The following is a 20,602-nucleotide window of genomic DNA, read 5'->3' as shown; positions in this document are numbered from 1 at the left end:
CTGATGTTAAGAGAAAATAAACAGGTGATTTCTGAAGCTGCAGCCTAATAATCTACGTAGTGTTTGGATTTTGTTATGATGCAAACTGTTCCTGCTCCTCCTTTTATCTGCCATTTCAGCAATATTATATCCGTCTGAAGTCTTTTGCAGGCAAATTGGAATTCATGGCGCTTTTTCAATATACAGAATACTTTGCATCCCAAAATTCAGATATTTATTTCATTTGTTGCAGTAGTGTTGAGGGTCAGCTGCACTAAAAGGATACTGTGTACCAGGAATCAATCAACCTGGTGATACAAGTATCAACCTTTACATCAACATCAACAGACAACGTCAATGTTCCATATTGACTTTACACTTTGATATTGGAAAAGGGTCAACCTCCTCTGATCTGGATGTCAGATCAGCAGCGAGCTCTTGTGGTCAACATGCAGAATTACATCAGAAATGCTCCAATCACAGCCCAGATTTGGGGTCATGTGATCTCTCTGGACAGAAAAATGGTCTAATTGAATATGTGGAGAACATCTACATGAATATAAACTAAAAACACGCTTGAGATGGTTTACCTCGTGTAATTTGTCAGTGAGCAGATTTGTCTTAGATTATTTGAGCTAGCTTAAATTGCGGTCGTACTAAGAGTTGCTATGGTAACGCCGTAGTTGCGACTGGAACCGAGGAGTACAGAGAGCCTTGTCGCCCAAAGACCTGTTGCACTGCATCTCATCATGTTGCCTGTTGATGTTTACGTTGTCTGTTAATGTAAAAGTTGATGCGTGTATCACCACCTACAATTCTGTAACGCTTCAGATCAAAGACAAACCAGAGGAGTTTGATTAGAAACTGAAATACAGCTTTTAAACATTCTTTTCTGCATCACAATGTCGATTTTTAAAGTGTATATTTGCATGGTGTCTGAATTGCTCAGAATATAAGGGGAATAAAAATGGAAACTATATTTTCAGTTCTTGGCAACCTATGGCTGCCAGTTTGATAACAAATTTCATGTCATGTCTTGCTTCACAATGCTCTCCAGACACAAAAAAAGATTGTTTTCATGACATTTTAAAAATGAATTTAATGCAAAAACAGACCATTTGTATCATCAGTGTTAGGGCTGTCACGGTAACGGCATGGCTGCAATACTGCGATTAGGTGACGCCAACCATGAGTGGACCCGGTGACCGTCATCACTGCAACTCAGCAAAAGAAACCTTGCTGTCAGAGCACCGCTGTTTCAACCCTCTGAGCATCTAATTGGTGCAGATGAGCCCGTGTGCAGTCTCGCGACATGTTAGTTTAGCCCCTACAACTAGCCCGTCACCACGGGTTCATTTCCACGATTAAAGTAGAAGTTCTGTATTTTTAAACCCTAGCCCTATTTTTACAAATTTGGTTGTCGAAATGACTCTTAGGAGCCAAAACCTTTGGAATCGGTACAGTTGGTAGCCTCCGCTGTAGTCGCGATACGATCTGGGGCAATTGCGCCCGATCAAAGTACGTCTACTAGTGCTTGTTTTTGCTACTGACAGGCTCAGATTGTTACACTGGGTGTCCTACAACATTACGGAAATGATCCCTACAAAGATCGTCTCTTTTTTAAAGCGTATGATCCTTTTGGTGTAACCGGAAACAGAAGATGTACTTTGATTGGGCAATTGCCCCACGTCGTTTTTGCGCTACGGCGGAGGCCACCTCCTGGACCGACTCCAAAAGTTTTTGTTCCTGTAGATCATTTTTACGCCCAAATTTGTAAAGATAGGGCCCAGGTTTAAAAATACCAAAGTTAGTGGTGATAATAAACTCGTTTCCACCACTCATGCTGTGTTCACTCATGTCGATAATGTTTTACCATCTGGGAGACCTGTAGTTAAATAAATCAAATGTACTCCGGCAGCGGGCTGGGGCGGCGGTTAACCTCCGAACCGCAAGCGGGCATTTGTGTTTCACTGCGGTTAGAAAATTTCAGTACCGTGACAGCCCTAATCAGTGTTATGTGAATACATGTAGGTGCCAACAGAAAGCTAATAACAGCTATTTTTTCACTCTTCAACCAGTGGCTGATTGAGAATGACAACAAAAAACTTTTGGTCAGTGTTTCTCTTCGTTTACCACTCTTTCTCATTTTTTCTTTTTCACTTATTTCCAGCCCTCTTTCTGTCTCTTATTGCCTTTATTTATTATTACATTTAATTTTGCCTGTGTATTACAGCATTTGGGATACAGGGTCAAAGCAGAGCCTGCTGAGATTCTAAACATTCCCTTTCTTTTTTCCTCTATCTCTCCGTCATCTGTCGTCCTCCTGCAGGGAAGTAAAAAGAAGAACCTGAACAAACAGGAGATGAGTAAATACCTGCGCTTCATCGTCCAGCGTATGAAGGAGAGGGTGAGAACAAACATGTCTTTACTTCTCCTAATCTTCCTGCAACTCATCAAGCGTCTCTGTGACAGGTCAGCAGATGGTTGTACTCAGCCTGACCTTTAACAAGCATTCCCCCCGCTGAAGTTTTCTTGAAATAAACAACTCTGACCAAACCAACTCTGGCCGTCTTCTGAGGGTTTGGGCGTCCACATTTTTTAATTCAGTTTGATTTTATAAACTATAATTTACATAACAAACCTTCAGCTATTTGTACTCTGATGCCAATATGGTCTGGACAATCTGCAAAAAAAGTCAGGTTAAGATATTCCACTAATATAACTCCCCTCAGTAACCATCACTCCCCCTCCTCTTAAGAAAAAATAACTCCACTCTTCATTCTCCTCCTATTACATCACTCTCACCTCTCTCCTCCCGTCCATTACATTTCATTTGCTCCATCCTTTTTTTTTTTTATCCCTCCCTCTCTCTCTTCCCTCACTCTCTAACCATTACTCTATAAAGCTTGTGTTAAATCTCATTACTTTTCCTCCACCTCTATTGCTCTCTTCTCCCTGTCTCCCCATCAAATCTCATCATCTATCCTCCATGTTGCCTCTCGTGTGGCCTCCTCCTTCTCCTCTTTATGTTGTGGTATTAAATCATCTTCCCTCCTCTACATTGCAGGCAGTGGACCTGAACAAGAAAGGCAAAGACACTAAACATCCCATGTACAAACGGCTGATCCACACTGCGCTGGACGTTTCAAACATCCAGGAGGTAACCGTCATGATCAGTGCGACTCTGAAACTTCCAGTATCTCTAGCTGCCGCTTTTGCCTTTCTCCTAAATGCAAATCCACACAGACTGTAACACTTTTTTTGTGCATGTGTGGAGTTACATTTTTGCAAATTTGGCTTTTTTTTTAAAGGTTTGCTGAATTAGCTTGTAGCAGTTCCTGTTTGCGGTGAACTCATAGGTGTGGCTCTATAGCTGTGTCCCAATCCAGGGGCTGCTTCCCTCGAAGGACATATGTGAAGGCTAATTGCGTCACAGCGGCGCGTCGAAGGCTGTCCCATTTCGGAGGCTCCTTCAGATGCGACTGACAAATGCGTCCTCCTTTTCCCGGGCCACGAAGGATCCATCGGGTGCATCCTTTGCAGTCCAACGTATCCTGGGATACACTGTGCGCCAATTCAAACAAGATGGCGGACTCTTAAGCGGCCGAGGAATACACTTTTTACTGTTAAAGTTTGTGGTTTCAACTTATTCAAATAGCTAGCGATACAAATATTGAAAAAACGAGAGGGGCCTTGAAACTTAAAATTAAGTTACATGATGTTAGTTATGTTAGCTAGTTAGCCCGCTAGCTACCTATTGCTAGGCGACAGGAGCCACGTTTGGTGGGAACAAACCTTCCGTAGACCAGACTGTCTCATGTCAGTTCGGCCTTAGTGTTTACACAGGCTACGAATGACTCATCCTCCTTAGACCGCGTCCTACGAAGGATGCAGACCCCGAATTGAGACACAGCTCACAAGTTTCTCAGGCAACTTCAGGAGTTCCTTTTGTCTTTATTGTATTTATGAGAGGTAATGATATCCCCTAGGACTGACCCTGACTAAATATTTTCCTCGTAGACTTGTAGTTGCATCTCTATGATATATAGAAAAATGTATTTAATTCTAGGGTGAAAACGAATGTTATAACTGTTTTTTTAACACAAAACCGTAATAATAATCAGTTAAAAAAACGCACAAAGCGGCTGCATGTTATCGAAAATGCTAGCCTTTTTTACACTGCGGTTCAACCTCAGTGCCGTAACGAAGCTCCGTCCTCATGCCACCTTTGCCATTCTACATTGGACCACACAACGGCGGCGTAAAGCCGCCCCACTGTGTGTTTTTAAATAGTGTTCCGGTGTGCGAAAGCAAAATATACGCGAGGTGCAAACAAACGTGCGTGCTTCTAATACACACACAAAGCGCTTTTCCACCCTGCCCGCTCGGCTGTTCACACAGACACTGTTTTGCCTCTGTTACTACCTCCGATGCCGGCTCAGAGGCGGAACGACTTCGCCCCACCATTCCTCCTCCGTGTGTTCTACATAGAAGACGTAACGTAAAAGAGGCGTAATAATCCCGCCTTGAACTGGCAGTGTAAAAAGCCCTATAGTTGGGAGAATTTCATTGGGCTGGTTCAGTTGGCTTTAGTCTGCTTCGATGACGCTAACTAAGTAACAAATGTTAATTAACTGTTGAAGAACGGGCGTGAGGGGTTGCTGTAACGTTGCCTGAAAAAGGTTCTTTATTCACTCAGTTCAGTGACCAGTCTAAACACCACACACGGACATCGGGCTTATCCGGACACTTTCTGCTGACTGCTCTAACTTTACACCCCTTGGAAAGAAAGTGCTCCACTGTGTCCGCCCTGTCAGTGTGGCCAGCACAGATTTTGTGTTAAATTTTGAGTTTATGTGTGTGGTGTGAGAGAGGTCAGGCAGGACTCTGCTGAGCCGTGGTCAGTGGTGCATCACACCCAGCCTCTGCCAGACTCACTGGAGCACTGCCCAGACCTGTGTGTGTGTTAGTGTTAATAAGTACACTGGCCTGTCCTGGACCTCTCTCATGTCGGTCACCACACACACACACACACACAAATAAAAATACACACACACACACACACAGCATGTGAATAAACCTCTTTGTGCTCGTTCCCTCTCTTTCAGACCAACTTTAACTCTATTTTCCCATATTTTGATTCAATTCAGTCAAAGGCTTTATGGCATTAAAGATTTAGGAACAGTTTTGCCAAAGTATCAAAGTACAAAAATATCAAATATTTGTAAAATAAACAAAAACTCTCCCTCTCTCCCTCTCTCCCTCCCTGTCTGTCTCTGCCTGTCTCTTTCTCAGAACTTATCTGAAGGAAAATATAAAAGCTTCGAGGAGTTCAAAGCAGACGCGCAGCTCATTGTTCACAACACGGCCATCTTGTATGGAGGTAGGTCAGAGTTGTGTACATTTGAATATGTTTCCCTGTGTGGTTTACTTTGCTTTGGTTTAAAGATTGACAATGTTGTGATAGCAGTACTGTAATATGAACCAGCTGTGTCAACGAGTTCAGTGCTGATACAAAAACACTTTTGTTACTCCACATGGAAAAATGCTGCTCTATGAGAACTTTGTCTAAATAAAAGTCTACATTTTAAATGTAACCAGGGGGCTATACTATGAAGCGAGTTCAACAGACCCAGGGTATCTTTTCCCGATCTGGCTTCACTTAACCTGACAAAGGACCTCACGCTAAGCGGCCACACGAACGCTGGTTATCAACCCAGGGTTTCTATGAGCGCCTTCACATTAAAGGGGCGGAGTCTGCAGCGAATGACCAATCACACATAGAGACCAGTCTGCCGTCAGCTGATCGGCATATTTACTACCTACTTACTAACTCAGAGCAAACTATAATATTAGAAAGATATAAGTTAATCCAGACTGCAATCCACTCAGCTGCAGCTGCAGGAAGGACAACAATGGAAAAAAATGTGCAAATTAAGTCTGTAATAACACTGCTCCATCATTAGAGCACCACTAATCTCTGTTTAAAGATTCTACATAGAAATGTAGAATCTGTAGGCAGGGACGTGTATTTTAGGGACGGCAAGTGTTCTGGTTTCCGTTTGTATTACGCTTGTAGTCCGAGTAATATTGACCAATCGCGTATCAACAGGCTGCAGCGTATGCAGGACAAACAGTCCGTGTCGAGAGCAAAAGCAGACGGAACTTTATGCACCGTAATGACATCCTGGCTTCATCTGACGACGGTTTAGCTTCTTATTAATTTCTAGAAACATCTGCAGCAAGTTCAGCTAACAATCTGTATCACTTGAGACAAATTCTCTTAAAGCTGTGTCACGAAAGCCGTTCAGCTTTCAGATTTCCCGACTTCCACGAATGCATCAGAAATGATGGATCCGACGTCCGTTCTTGAGGACAGACTGGCTACATGCCCGACATGTTCATTATTGTCTCCAGAGGCTGTATCGTTTATAGCTGATGGGATCCAAGATTGGAGCACCATTGACTGTAATGATACTCGTGTATTCTATTAAATTAATATATAGCACAGATGTATTTTTGTGGCGTTTATGACAGATTCCGACTTATTCTCTCAGCCCAGCCGTATCAAACCGTCTTATGGAGCAAATAAAATAAATATAAAAGCACAATTTAAAGCATACTTTCATATCTTATAGATGCAACACGTACAAGGCTTCAGTGCTGTGATCAGTCTCTGTTGTAGCTGTATATCAGTAAAGCACGATGAATATCTTTCATGAATATATTACAAATCAAAAATCAGACGTGTTTTACCACTCTCTCTCTCTCTCCCTCCTCCCTCTCCGATCTGCTCACAGAGCTCCTGAATCAAGAGCCCTGATTGGTCAGTGGGTGGTGTTTAGTTCAGGTTGATCTTATCTTATCTCGAACATAACCTGCTCCGGAGCAGCATAAGTTACCATGACGATCATACCCTAGTAGTCTAGTACTAAAAAAACCCAGAGTTAACCCTGAAGTTACCTCGATAACTGCAAATCCTCCTTCGTAGTATACCCCCCTGGAACTACAAAAGAATATATAAGCAAGATAAAAACCTGACATTCGGTGCCAGCTTTCAGCACTCTGATCTGTGCTTTGTGGACATTTTCAATCAGTCATCAAACCTAATATTTTAAACATATTTTAAACATGTTTTGTCTGGAGGTATTTTCTTTAAAACACACTTTTCTAAATGATTCCACTTAAATCTAAATATATCTTTTCTCGCCAAGCTTCATGAGCGTGTTGTTGTTTGTCACAGTTCAAAGCGACCAGGCAGAGATCGCACGGCTGCTCTTCAGCGACACATGCCATGAGGTACCGTTGTTTTATTTAATTTTCTCACAGTTCACCAGTGAGATTTAGTTTGTTTGCTTCTTAGGTCTAAAAAGTTCATGTACATTAACTTCTCCGTCCGTCCGTCCTCCCTCATTCTTTCTCTGTTGTTTCTCTTCCAGTTGAATGAGTTGTTGTTGTGTAAGAACTGTTTCTACCTGTCGAACGCCCGTCCAGACAACTGGTTCTGTTACCCCTGTGTGAGTACAACCCAACCTGCTCCAACCAGCAGAACTGCAGTTTAATGAGACTCATCTGTAGAAAAACACAGTTTAATTATACATGTTTTTGTTACTGAATGGCAGAATTCCTCTTAAATCAGCTAATATTTTAAAAATAGTGGTTTCATCAGAGCAATAGTGGATTTAAACTATTCTAGCGTGGCTCTCAAATTGCTGCTGGCATTTCTTAAGACTAAAAGGTTTGTTTTGAGGTCGGATGTGCACACCAACATAAGTAACGACACAGCAGGTAATGCAGTTTATATTAGCAAGGTTGTTGGTGAGCTAGGTATCACATCGATGGCTGATTTAACGTCAACACGAGAGTGGATGAGACAGCTTCCCAGAGCTTGCACACCAGCTAAAGACAGAGATACAACTGTCCTGCAACTATTGCTAACATCAGAACAACAACATGTCTTAACAAACTATAAAGTAAGTTGGATGCCAGTGTGCAAGTAAAGTCTGGCTGGCTACATGCTTTGATTGATTACTATTTACAGAGCCAGGGCAGGGAGCACTGTGCACACAAAGAACGGACAGCTAGCTTATCTAACAAACTGACAAAAGGTGTATTGAATTATATTTGCACACCCACCTTTGAACAAGAAATGAAAGTTACAGATGAACAGAGTTTTTCCTGCATAGAGGATTTCTTGACACCCCCCAAAGAGGTTTAAGTCAGCGCTAAAGGAAAGTCACCAGCGCCAAAATCATAACAATTGAGAATGAAAAAAACAATCAAATCGTCTCTGCTTTTGACTGAACCTGAACGCTCCGCCGCTAAGCTAGCGCTGATGGGAGAGGGGACTTCCTGTGATCTCTCAGAAAATAAAAGCCGTTTTATTTCTGATGGAAACGTTTAAATCGAGTTAAAACCACTACTTACTTTTTTCATCATGTCCTGCCTCCTGCGACCCGCGCCTAAAGAGTATTTCCAAAAGGACGCGTCTGACATAACATTCTTCTGTTGTATGCTATAATTGACCTTTTGCTAAGTCCCGCCCCCCTTGGTTACTGTTGCTACGCCTGTCAAGCTCAACAGTGAGAGATGTTCTAAGGGAAATAATAGCAAATTTCTGGAAAAATAGTTCCCGAATATCAGAGAGAAGTCGACGACAAATACAGAAGGGACGACAATATGCATTTGAAAGTATCAATAGTATAGTTTGTCAGCCGAGTGTTGAGAATAAAGAGGACGTAAAAATCGAGCCAAAACTTGGCGGGTCCCAACACAAGCGACAGTAACCCCACGTCTTGACAATTCATGTTAAGGACAATCATATACAGGAACAACAGCACAGCAGGGTGAGTCAATATATTGTTTTATGTTAAGCCAATGTTTAGTTATGACTCCCTATAACTTTCATTATTTAATATGTTTTAGCCCATTGCAAGTAAAACTGAATGATCCCACTTTTTCATTTTAAAGTGCGTCGGGATATCGCTCGCATATCGTGGGCGTGATCCATACACTGGATCTGGACTAACATATTCAACCGTCTTTTTTTGCTAACATGCCTAGCCAAGTTAGTTAGCGTCTTACCTTGGAGTATAAACGAAGGAGTCTTTGTTGATCAATGATGGATTAAACTGCGAGTGAGGTCTTCCACAATTTGTAATCCATGTCCGACATCTCTCCTCTCGAGTTCTTGACTTTGGAAAAGCATCAATATGACACCCCCCTCTAAACTTTGAGGACATCTCATCTCGGACTTACAGATTCCATATGCACGCTGTTTCAGCATTTCTCCTTGTTCTGAAAGCTTGACAGGCCTCCCGCGCCTAGTTACGGTTGCTAACGTAGGATTGGACCGTTGCCGTTCAAGGGAGGGGCTTAATAAAAAGGGTCAATTGCAAAAGGGCAACTCTGTAAATTGGCAACCCCAAAGGCCCATTCTGAGCCAGTAAAAACCCTCATGTAACAAGTAATGTTGCAGCTCTTTTCAAATGCATCCACAGAACAGAAAAATAAGCCGTATTAAAGCCATTTTAGCACAAAATTACTTTTGATAATGAATTCATGCTGAGATTTCCTCATGAGAATTACACTCCTTGCTCGTGTCTTTAATGTTTCTGTTCGTGTGCGTTAATTCGGCAGAGCCCCAGCCACGACTTGGTGTGGGCCAAGATGAAAGGATTTGGTTACTGGCCGGCCAAAGTCCTTCAGAGGGAGGACAACCAGGTGGACGTACGCTTCTTTGGCCACCAGCACCAGAGGTAATTATACATAAATTATGTATAACGAGGACTGCCAATGTTCTCGCAGGTATATAAAGCCCCTTTATGCAGCTGAAACCTCAGGATTCAAGGTTATTATAGCAAAAGAAATAGTCCAGTTTCTTTAAAATACAAATGAAGATAAAGGTTTTAAAAAACTAAGATTAGGTAATCAGGTAATCTTCAGCTAATTGTATTGAAATACGCTGAAATGAATACAAACATGCAGAAATCCTGTGAACTTGTTTCTGTCTTCTCCAGAGCGTGGATCCCCTCAGACAACATCCAGGACATCAAGGTGAGCGTCCAGCAGCTTCAGGTGAAGCGCAGCAATGGCTGGAAGAAGGCATGCGAGGAGCTGGAGGTCTACCAGCGCTTCCTGAGGGAAGGCCGCTTCTGGAAAACAAAGATGGAGGAGAGCAGCATGCCACACCAGCATCACCAGCAGAACCAGCAGAGCCAGAGCCAGAGCCAGAGCCAGCGGCCGCAGCAGCAGGAAGGCAGCGGGAGGACGGACAGGCTGGAGCGGACAGACGAAGCCGAGTCCAGCATCTCCTCCACCAGCAACGAGCAGGTCCGACATGTAAGTGCGGTCCATTCTATTGAGGGGGAATTCCTGTATTTTTTTAACCTGGGCCCTATTTTTACACATTTTGTGGCCTAAATTAAAAGTACAAGAGATTTTTGGGAGCCGGTTTAGCTCAGCAGTTAAATTGCGCATCCCATAAACAGAGGCTACAGTCCTCGAAGGGGCGGCACCCTAGGCAATGCGCGAGCCAGCTGTAACCGTCATTGTAATTTTTTACTGACTACTAACGTTAAGGTTACTACTACTAATTACTACATTTCAAGCTAGCTAAGTTTCAACAAGTTGCCACTAAACGATGGCAGAGACGTGTTTTTGTTTTCATGACGAAGGAGGCAGTTAGAAATGTACATAGTGGGCGGGGACTGTGCAGATTCAGGAATTTTTAATGTGTTTGTTGTAGTTGGATATATTTATTTTATTGTTAGTATAGTATATAAGGTTCATACATAGAATGCAAACTCTTTAGTAAGCCTTAAAAGTCCTATCCCTCTTGGCCACCTTTAAAACTAGATGGATCACAGGGTGCTGAACCTGAAAGACAAAAGACGACAACAAAAAGACGTAAAATAACGTCTATAAAATAAGACCGGAGCCAGAATGCTGTCGTCGGTGGTATACCTTTATGATACTCGGATTACTTTTTGTTAAAGGTATGAAAAAATGACTGAAGAAAAGTTACTTTACATAAAAAAGGTAAAAGTTAAAAGAAAAGACTACACAGGTTAACACAACTCAACTTTATTTATACAGCACCTTTCACACATACAAGCATGCAGCCCAAAGGGCTTCACAAAGGAGCAAACAGACACCAAAGGAGAACAGAAACTAACAACAATAGATAGAATAAAAGTAAAGTACTAAATATAATAAAATAAAATAAAATAAAAAATTAATAAATAACTACATAAAACAATAAAATGTTAGAAATCAATTAAAAACAGTCAAAAGTTAAATAAGACAAAATAAATACCAGAGATGAAGCTTTGACCAGGCTATTAAATAACTTGTAAAATTATTAAAAAGATAGGCCTCTAATTTCCTTTTGTAAATAGTGACAGAGCTCGCTGCTCTGACATCGAGAGGCGGCAGGTTCCATAGTTCAGGGGCATAAAAACAGAGGTTAACATGAAGTCTTCAACATTTAAAGAACACAAACTGAAATCATGTAGAGACTGCAAGTGGTGACATCTGGTGGCTGAACTGCACATTGTTACAAAACAGACAAAACTTACGTGTAGGTTGTGCAGATTTTAAAGATATAAAGTATTAAAACTTAAAGAAAAACATCACAGTAGGCAGAATGCTTTCATCAATAATTATGGGCTTATGTTGAAAAGATTCTTGGGATATGAAGCCAATAAATCACAATAAGAAAAAAGACCAATGTAGGGACAGGCTGACCTTTCTACTACAACATTTCACTTTAAAACAAATGTTAATTTTCATTATGGTTTTTCTTTCCCTGAATATTCTCAAGTGGCCTAAGACTTTTTCTGAAACACAGATGGTTAATAGCTTTTAGCTTCCAGGTTTCCTATAATTCGATTCAGTGATATGCTTATGAATTCCCCCACACAGAGCTCTACCAGTCTAACAGTCCACATCAGTATACTTCAGCTTATTTTTTAATAATTTGTCTTCTTTTTTTCTTTCTGCAGCTCAAAGGCAGTCAGGAGCCCAAGGCGAAGAAAAGCCGTCGATCTCAAATGGTCGAGCCCAAAGAAGAAGCCAGCGTAAGTCATTAAAACCATCTACAGAAATCTTACCGAGGCTACACAGCTGAGATTTGTTAGTACTTTTTTTGTCTGTTCAGGCCGTGTCCACACGTACACGGGTATTTTTCAAATCGTAGCTTTTTCTCTGCGTTTTGGCCTTTCGTCCACACAAACGCCGTTTTAGGTCACTGAAAACAGCTCTGTTGTAAAACTCCGGCCAGGGTGAGCACTTATAGAAACTCTGTTTCCATGGAGACGTGTAGACGGGGTAAACGGCGTTTTTGGCTCGTGACGTCAGGCTGTGCGCCGTTATCTCCTTTTGTGAGGCGTCACAAATGAAGCGACATTCTTTGCAAAATGACGCACGTGACAAAAACAGTGATGCTTCTAACCTTGCTAACAGGACTTTTTACATGATAACACAGAAATGTTCAGTTACTCGTCCACTATACTGAGGCGCCGGGATGCACTACTTCCGGCAATAGATTTTTGTCAGACTTTTGATTGGCCGCAATTTTCTTCTTTGCATGACTGGGTTTTATCGTTTTATTTTTTTATAACCGTGCTTGTATGGATGGGAGTGAAAGATGAATGAAAAATACCCGAGTACATGGCTTCAGTCTGATACATAGAGCTGTGACTGGGGCGCTGCAAAAATGCAATGTATATAAAGCGCTTATTCTATATTTACTAATATATATATCCTACATTAATATATAAATACCTACATTTAAATATATACAGCTCCGGAGAGCAGAGAGCACTGCAAAAATAAGTTTTTCTCTGGTTCTACTATTTAAAGGTTTTTGTTTCTGTAAAATGAACTTTTGTTTTATTGTAAACGACATTTCTCACTACCTCCAAACTAAATATTCTCATTGAGGTCTTTTATTTGCAGAAAATGACTACAGGGCTCGATCAGACAGAACACATTTTGCAGGCTGTAAAATGCGAGGCGCACCGCACTGCCTTTTTTGTTGAAGCCTGCGGTAAAAAAAAAAGAGAAACTTGTTGTGCCTTTTTAAAAAGTATTTGTTAAGGCAACCACCGGATCATTAGCTGTCATTAACCTTACCGTTATATTGAAAACCTTTCATCCGATTGGACAATGGGGAAAAAACAGCCATGACGTCGGGCTTTGAGTTGAAGTTTTTTCAGCTTGAGGCGCTCAGAGCGTTTCCTCAAAAACGCGAGGCGCACAGCAACACAAAAGCAGCGCGCATAAAGCGTCCCTCTCATTGAAAACAAATACAAAAAAGCCGCCCCCAGCTGCTACAACGCGTTCTGTCTGATCAGGCCCAAAGAAAACCAAAAGAATACTAATGTTTTAGTTTATTTGGTGGAAGAACCTGGTTTTTAATTTACGGCTCTCATGCATCTCTGCATGCTCTCCACCAGCCTGTCACAGGGCTGTTGGGTGACGTTAGGCCGCTCTTGGTACAGTTCTGCTTTGTTTGATGGCTTGTGACCATCCATCTTCCTCTTGATCACATTCAGGTGGTTTACAATGGGGTTCACATCTGGATTGGGCTGACCATGACATGTAGAGAGAGATGCTGATGTAATGGAGGGGAGCAAGCCTTGCTTACTAGACAAAATGCAACATGCACACAAAGTAAAAGATAAAGTTAATAGTCTCCCGGTCAAATCTAACATTAAATACGACCCACGAGCCGAGCCAGCTGGTGTGTGTTTTCATTCCGTTCCGACTACAAGCCCATCAGCCAGGCCTGTCTCCATTCCCCTATGATTTGTTTGACACTCATGAATCTGGTGTATTTTCACTTATTGCTGTGAACAACAACAAATAAATAAATGTCACTGGTTCACATAACCACGGTCATGCGGTTACTATCACAGCCCTACAGATACATAGATTGCTGTCAGCTTACTGCAGCTATATCTTATAAATTGGGAAAACATATTTGTACAGGTATTACAGATACTTTAGGAAAGTATATATCACATGTAGTTTTGTAATTGTCCTTCCTCCATCAGGACCCGGAGCCAGAGATGGAGGCGGTCAGCTCCAGTCAGGAGATCCCGGTGTCCTCGGCGCCCCAGCTGCCCGAGAAGCTGTCGGTGTCCACGCAGACCAAGAAGGCAAACGGAGGGTCGCCGCGCACATTGCACCGCGGCACACAGACCAACAGCGACGGAGCCTGCCAGAACATGTGCCACGAGAAGTACACCAAGGTCTTCAACGACGTGAAGGAGATGATGAAGGCCGACAACAAGCGGGAGACAGAGAGGGTCGTCAGGGAGGCTCTGGAGAAGGTGCGTGTGTGTGTGATGTTAGTAAAGGTCTGTACCTCGGAGAGTTTGAGTGTGACATGTCTGTCTCTGCGGCTTCAGCTCCGCGCGGAGATGGAGGAGGAGAAGCGGCAGGCGGTGAGTAAGGCAGTGACCGGAGCTCAGGCGGAGATGGAGAGGAAGTGTAAGCAGGTGAAGGAGAAGTGCAAAGAGGAGCTGGTGGAGGAGGTGAAGAAGCTGGTGGCCCAACACAAACAGCTCATCTCCCAGACCAAGAAGAAGCAGTGGGTGAGTTCTGGACTGATTTACCCTGTGTAGCCGTTTGTTTTCATGCCTCTGCACCAGCTGTGAAGCATTGTGTTTTGAGTTTCACCTAAGTCCATCCCATGTGAATCCAATATCTCAGCAACATCTCGAGCAGGGTTTCCGTTTACAAAAATGAGTGCCGGTCCACGTGTCCTGGAAGCTTTCAATGTTTGAAATTATGGTCAAATATTATCTGCATTTATTAAACTTAAAAACAATTGATAGGCAAGCTAAAGAATGACATCATCAAGGCATATTTCAATAGACACCATTTATAAATATATATTTGCCTACGCCAGGCGTTCAAAATTTTACATGTCTCATGCTCAAATGACCACTTTTTGTGCCGCGTCCGTACTGTCCATATGCATGATCTCTCTCTCTCTCTCTCTTCCTGAGGGAGGGCAGGTCTTACACATAATCATATTGATTAATATATACGAATTAACATCGCTGCCCGAGTGTCTTTGATTACAGTGGGACATTTGAAATGAAAACACCTCATCATCGAAGCGTGCAGAATCAAAAGGGATGTTTATTCATTATAATTAATGGATCAAATAAAGGACAAAACCTATTTACTGCTACAAATACCGGTTACTGAGGAGGAGATAAAGACACACTCTTATTTCACTGAAATCCCTCATGAGGACTTTGCAGGCCGCGGAGAAACTAAAGCTGTCATCACAGCGATGGCATCTCGTGCGCTTGTGGCACCGGTGAGAGGGGCTGCGGCTGCTGACTCGGCCTCGCTGGTAAATCCTTTGCCAAAATGACCAATCATAGTTCGGATGGCTGGTTTAGCATATTCCTGAGTGCTGAGGGGGCGGAGTCATAACGAGTCAGTGAGGCAGGGGATTTTAATATGTCGGACTTCCACAGATTTTACCGGTAAAAAATTTAACTCGAGGTACATCTGGTCTGTTTTTACCCCTCTGCACTGTCACCTGCTGTAGACTCAAGCATAATGTTTAGGGCTCGTCTGTCCGTCCGTCTGTCACCACCTGTCCATGCACACATACATCCTATTCTTATATATTCTTGTTATATATGGAATGAATGTTGTAACTATTGTAATCCATTGAATTATAAATTAAGAGGTGGTAGACTTTGTAGAGCAGAGACATTTTGAAGCTGCTTGTTTGCTAAAAGTTGGTTAATGGGACTTTTTCTGTAAAGCCTGTGAAGAGTTCATATTTCAAGGTGCAGCATTGGTCAAATTTATATATTGAAAATATAAATATACAAATAAATATATAAATTTATATAATAAAGAATGCATAAACTTATTTCCTGTAGATTATTTGTTATATCACAGTATTAAACCTTCTATATTTTCATTCATTCCTGACAAATCTTGAATCTGCTCTCCTTTCTCCAGCTCTCTGCCCCCCAACCAACCACACACACACACACACACACACACACACACACACACACACACCTCTCCTGTCTTCACACACACACAGTGTGACCCACCTCTCTCTTCTGTGTGTGTCTGCTCTGATGAATTTCTCCATCAGCTGTACGTTTCATGAAGTCGCCTAAAAACACAACTCTAGTCTTGTTTCCACCCGCAGTCTGCAGCCGGTGACTTGCGCGTGGAGGACGTTTGTTGATAATTGCCGGGCGTATAAACTAGCGGAACCAACGTGTTAGTGTTAACAAATGACATCAGATACAACCAGCTGCACTCAGAAAACAAAACGGCATTAGTAGGCATTTAAAAGGAGAGGTCCGACAACAATCCTCTCCCGTGTGTGCGTAGTAAGAGTGATCGCAGCAGAGCGTGTGTGTCTGTCACAATGAACAGGAGCAGGAGGGGCAGTGGGAGCAGAGAGTGTCGGTTATAATTCGATCGGGGGTGGCGTCTTCTCTCGAAAAAACAAACAAAAAGAAATTGATCAAATGCTAAAATGGGTCGTCAATAATACTTGGCAGCTGTTAATGCACCTAGGTGGACCGTGTATGTAAAGACTGCATGGGAAACACTGGATGTTCATCACCGTAATATTTATCATATCGCAGACACCTTATCAGCCTTTCAAGCAGCCTTTGTGGCCTGCCAAGTATGTATTACCTGTTGTTGTTGATGTAACAAGAACATATGTTGTTGTTGCTCTCTTTGCCTGTCTCTATCCTGCATCTCCTTCTATCCCATTTTCGGCCCATCCAGTCGAGGCAGATGGCTGTTCAACATGAGTCTGGTTCTGCTCGAGGTTTCTGCCTGTTAAAAGTTTTTCCTTGCCAATGTGCCGAAAGTTGCCAAGTGCTACTCATGGTGATTCATGTTGGGCCTCTCTTTAAATAACATAACAAAGAGTCGGTCTAGACCTGCTCTTTTTGTAAAGTGTCTCGAGATACCTTTGGTTATGATTTGGCGCTATACAAATAAAATTTGATTGATTGATTGACACCAGCTGGATGTGTTGGCAGCTTCTCACAGGCCAGAGAAAAGTTAAAAAGGCAAGCCGCCAGTTGAACAGCCCTGCTCTAGAGGGATATTATTACATCTTAGTTTAGTTTCATTGTTTTGATTTGTCTGTCAGGACGACAACCTCCGCAGACAATCTCCCCTCGCTCTCGCCCTCACATACCTGTTTGTTCTGCTGTTGTGACAAGTGTCGAATGACAATCACAGAAAGAGAGAGATGTTGTCTGGTGTTAGGTCCCTTGTGTATATGATTGAGAGGCGATCTCTCCAGTTAAATGTAGGCCTCCTCATGCTGTTGTTTTGTTTTTCGATATACAAATATATCCCCGGTCCCTGCCAGAGTTACACTCTTGTGGTATGTAGGAAACAGAGGCATACAATTAAAAGACCACTGCACTGTAATTGTACTAGGGTGTCGTCACAAAAGTACTAACTGCTCTGTGTTGTTTGCAGTGTTACAACTGTGAGGAGGAGGCCATGTACCACTGCTGCTGGAACACCTCGTACTGCTCCATCAAGTGTCAACAGGAGCACTGGCACGCCGACCACAAACGAACCTGCCGCAGGAAGAGATGAACAAGCCCCGCCCCTCTTCACTTTACACAGCTTGCCATTGGCTCTCGCCCACTCCTCCTCCTGTCAGTCAGTGTCTACAACATACACACACACACACACACACACAAACCTGTCCCTCCTGCTTCTCTACTTGCCTTCTTGAAAACTTTGTGGACCCGATGTTTTCTGCGTGAAAAGAGCAATTTGTTCTCTTTTTTTTTTAATTTCTCTTATTTAATGTAACCATGTATTGATTTTTCTTTCTATATTTTTATTGTTTTCTCTGAATCGTGAACAGGTTGCTCGGGAGCACGGCTCGAATGGTGTGATTCGTTTGTTTTTTTCTTTACTGAAGTGCTAATTTTGAGCTTGTTTCGGAGGATGTTATTTAAGTGTTTAGTAACGGATGAGCATTAATACTGATGAGCATTTTATTACCTGAATTTTTAGAAACTTTTCTTACTGTAAATGCAACAAACACACACCGTCAATCTTACAAGGAAAATGAAAACAGACCATAAGCACCATTGCAGCATTTGAAAAGCTCTGCTTTCATAGAGAATTTGAATACAACAAAAAACGGCGTATTGTTGATCGCGAAGAGGCTCACAGACGTTAATATATTGTTTTTTTTTATGAAACTATTGCGATGGACGGCACCTTTTATCATTTCTACCTAAAATCTTATTGTCCTAAAGTCACTTATTGGGAACAGGGTCACGAGGTCGGCCTTAAAAATGCCGACTAAATAAATCTTCCAATGTAATATTATTATTCGAATTATGCACATTTTTGGCGTCTTTTTTATTTTTTAACTTGACTGTGATTTTTCTGAGTCGGACTTAAAATTGAAAAGATGTTTTCTAATTTGTTCTAAATTGGGGGAAATGTTTAGCAATCTTTACTGAGCTGGATCTTAGAGAGACTCCACGATTTGACAGTTTTTGCACACTTCATTTTCCTACAAACCCAAATGCTTTTAATATTGCCAAAAAATCTGACATTTTGTTGAACCTACCCATAGACTGTATATAGGACGAGGGTGTAGCCACGGTGACATCACCCATTGGTTGGTTGACTGTTCTGAAGCCTTGTGTTTGGCATATTGGCCATATTGGTTTTTTGAGTATATTTGAGAGGTGTTTTCTGTGTTATCGTCTATTTTGCTCTAAATGGGACTATTATTTACAAAAGAACATCATGTTCAAGTGAAGAACACATCAAGCTAGCGACTGACACCATAAACACATTAGAAAAATGTTTACTGAGGAAAGAACCGCGTGAGAAGAAGGTTTCCATACAATCATTACTCTTCTGTTTGGTGGCGTCGCCCCCTGCTGGCCGTTTGAAAGAATGCAGGTTTAAGGCACTTACACATTGGCTACATCAGCTTCGTATATACAGTCTATAATCCTACCTGAGAAGATCTTGTTAGCCCTCCCTCCCCCTACGCCCTCTTACAAGCTAAAAAAATGGTGTATATTTTTCCGAGCGTTGTCGGTGTCATTTTTTTTATAGTGATGTACACTCAAAATCTTTTCTTTTTTATCCTGAAGTGACTAGCTATGAGACTCTTTCACTGCTTATGCTGTTGTTGGTGGTCAGTGCCTGTTTCTGTTCTTTTCTTTATCTCATCCTTTTTTTTTCTCCCCGTAAGGCTACATGCATGTTGATAGATTCATAGTTTGTCTTTTCCATTCATTACGGTAAAACAAAAACAACAAAAAAAATAGAGGAGACCAGAAGTTTCTGGTGTCTGATTAACCGTGACGACGGATGGACCAATATAAAACATTATGCAAATGTGAATGATCAAATTAATCTTTTCTAGAGTGTTCCTTGCGCTGGATGTCGAGTGTCGATGGTGTATAAATATGGTGCTTGGAATCCTTTATGTGTTTTTTCAAAGGGGCAATAAAATTGCCAGTTTTTTGATTCTTCTTTGGGGAGTGTGACACTTTTAAACTTTGACTGTTTCCTCAGTTATGAAGACTAACTGAACGGAGGAAAATAATCCAGTTACTCTGTATAGACGCATCGCTTTTTTTACACACAGATTGCTGTTAATCAGTTTGTGTATCTGTTAACATGTGACAAATAAAATACCGTAAATTCTCACGTAGTGGGCAGAACCTTTTATTCACCTCCAGTAAAGAGAGAAGCCGGCTCTTATTTCTTTTCTGTCCTGTTGCTTTTTTTTGTTGCTGTAAATGGAAACTCAAACCTTCCTTCATAAGTTCAGGTGGGCAGGTACAGAGAGTACATACTAAGTGTTTACAGTTTTAAGTAACTATTACTAAATGTTAAAGTAATTATCCCGTAAGTAATAAGCTTTCTCATTTACAGTATTACAGACTGGCTGTCTGTGGTGACTTTCACAGAAAAAAAATCACAAGCGGCGCCCAGTTAGTGACGCGTTTTCCATCAGCCAGCAGTGGTTGGTCTGTCAGAGAGGGTAGGCGGAGCTAAGCGGCTGCTTTTCCGCTCTCTGCAAGTGTTGCGAGTAAACAGTAATCTACTATGGCTGAACAAACAAAGAAAAGATGGATGACTACAGATACAACTTCAACAATAAGTGAAAATCCAAAGAAAAAGAAACAAATTTGACGCTCAGATGAAGCAAACAGTCTAAAAAGGAAAGCGACCGTCAGTGAGGAAAATCAAGAGTTACAACCGGAGCCAACCGTGGACGTCTGTCTACCGTATATCGCCATTAGGGGGCGCCAAAGAGAACAAAATGGAAATCTTAGAGATTGTCAGTTTAATGATCGTAAATGTTATTATACATATAATTAGGATGTTCTTCCATTTTTTACTAACAGGAAATTTGACGTCTTTCAGACTTTTGGACGACAAATAAAAATAAAACACAAAAACTTTATTTTTTAAAGATTTGATCCTTTTTGTAAATGTATGTTTCCTCAAGAGGAAACGATACATTAAGTAGTATGACATGCTTACAGTAAGTAAACAATGTTTTCCCACAACTCTCTTAAATGTTTTAATATCTGTG

At 41.7% G+C, this 20,602-nt stretch overlaps 1 protein-coding gene across 7 annotated transcripts in view; it reads left to right on the top strand.

Annotated features, from left to right (window-relative positions):
* zmynd11 (zinc finger, MYND-type containing 11) overlaps positions 1-19,707 on the top strand; it is a 39,971-nt gene extending 20,264 nt beyond the window's left edge. For 5 of the 7 annotated variants that reach the window (XM_069684025.1, XM_069684024.1, XM_069684021.1 and 2 more), the window contains 12 exons: positions 2,058-2,090; positions 2,309-2,386; positions 3,047-3,139; positions 5,275-5,362; positions 7,223-7,278; positions 7,419-7,496; positions 9,619-9,737; positions 9,999-10,320; positions 11,985-12,059; positions 14,040-14,318; positions 14,397-14,582; positions 17,488-19,707. In XM_069684025.1, coding sequence (XP_069540126.1) covers positions 2,058-2,090; positions 2,309-2,386; positions 3,047-3,139; positions 5,275-5,362; positions 7,223-7,278; positions 7,419-7,496; positions 9,619-9,737; positions 9,999-10,320; positions 11,985-12,059; positions 14,040-14,318; positions 14,397-14,582; positions 17,488-17,610 — 1,530 coding nt within the window. In that variant the 3' untranslated portion in view covers positions 17,611-19,707. The remainder of the gene's footprint in view (positions 1-2,057; positions 2,091-2,308; positions 2,387-3,046; positions 3,140-5,274; positions 5,363-7,222; positions 7,279-7,418; positions 7,497-9,618; positions 9,738-9,998; positions 10,321-11,984; positions 12,060-14,039; positions 14,319-14,396; positions 14,583-17,487) is intronic. The other 2 variants (XM_069684028.1, XM_069684026.1) reach the window with 1 other exon arrangement.
* Positions 19,708-20,602: the final 895 nt, after the last annotated feature.

This window comes from Semicossyphus pulcher, unplaced genomic scaffold (genome assembly GCF_022749685.1).
Source record: "Semicossyphus pulcher isolate SPU_LCO1_2020_fin unplaced genomic scaffold, fSemPul1.0.p SCAF_7, whole genome shotgun sequence".
NCBI classification, from domain to species: Eukaryota; Metazoa; Chordata; class Actinopteri; order Labriformes; family Labridae; genus Semicossyphus; species Semicossyphus pulcher.
The sequence above is the reverse complement of the archived record's forward strand: the minus strand, read 5'-3'. Positions and strand labels throughout refer to the sequence as shown.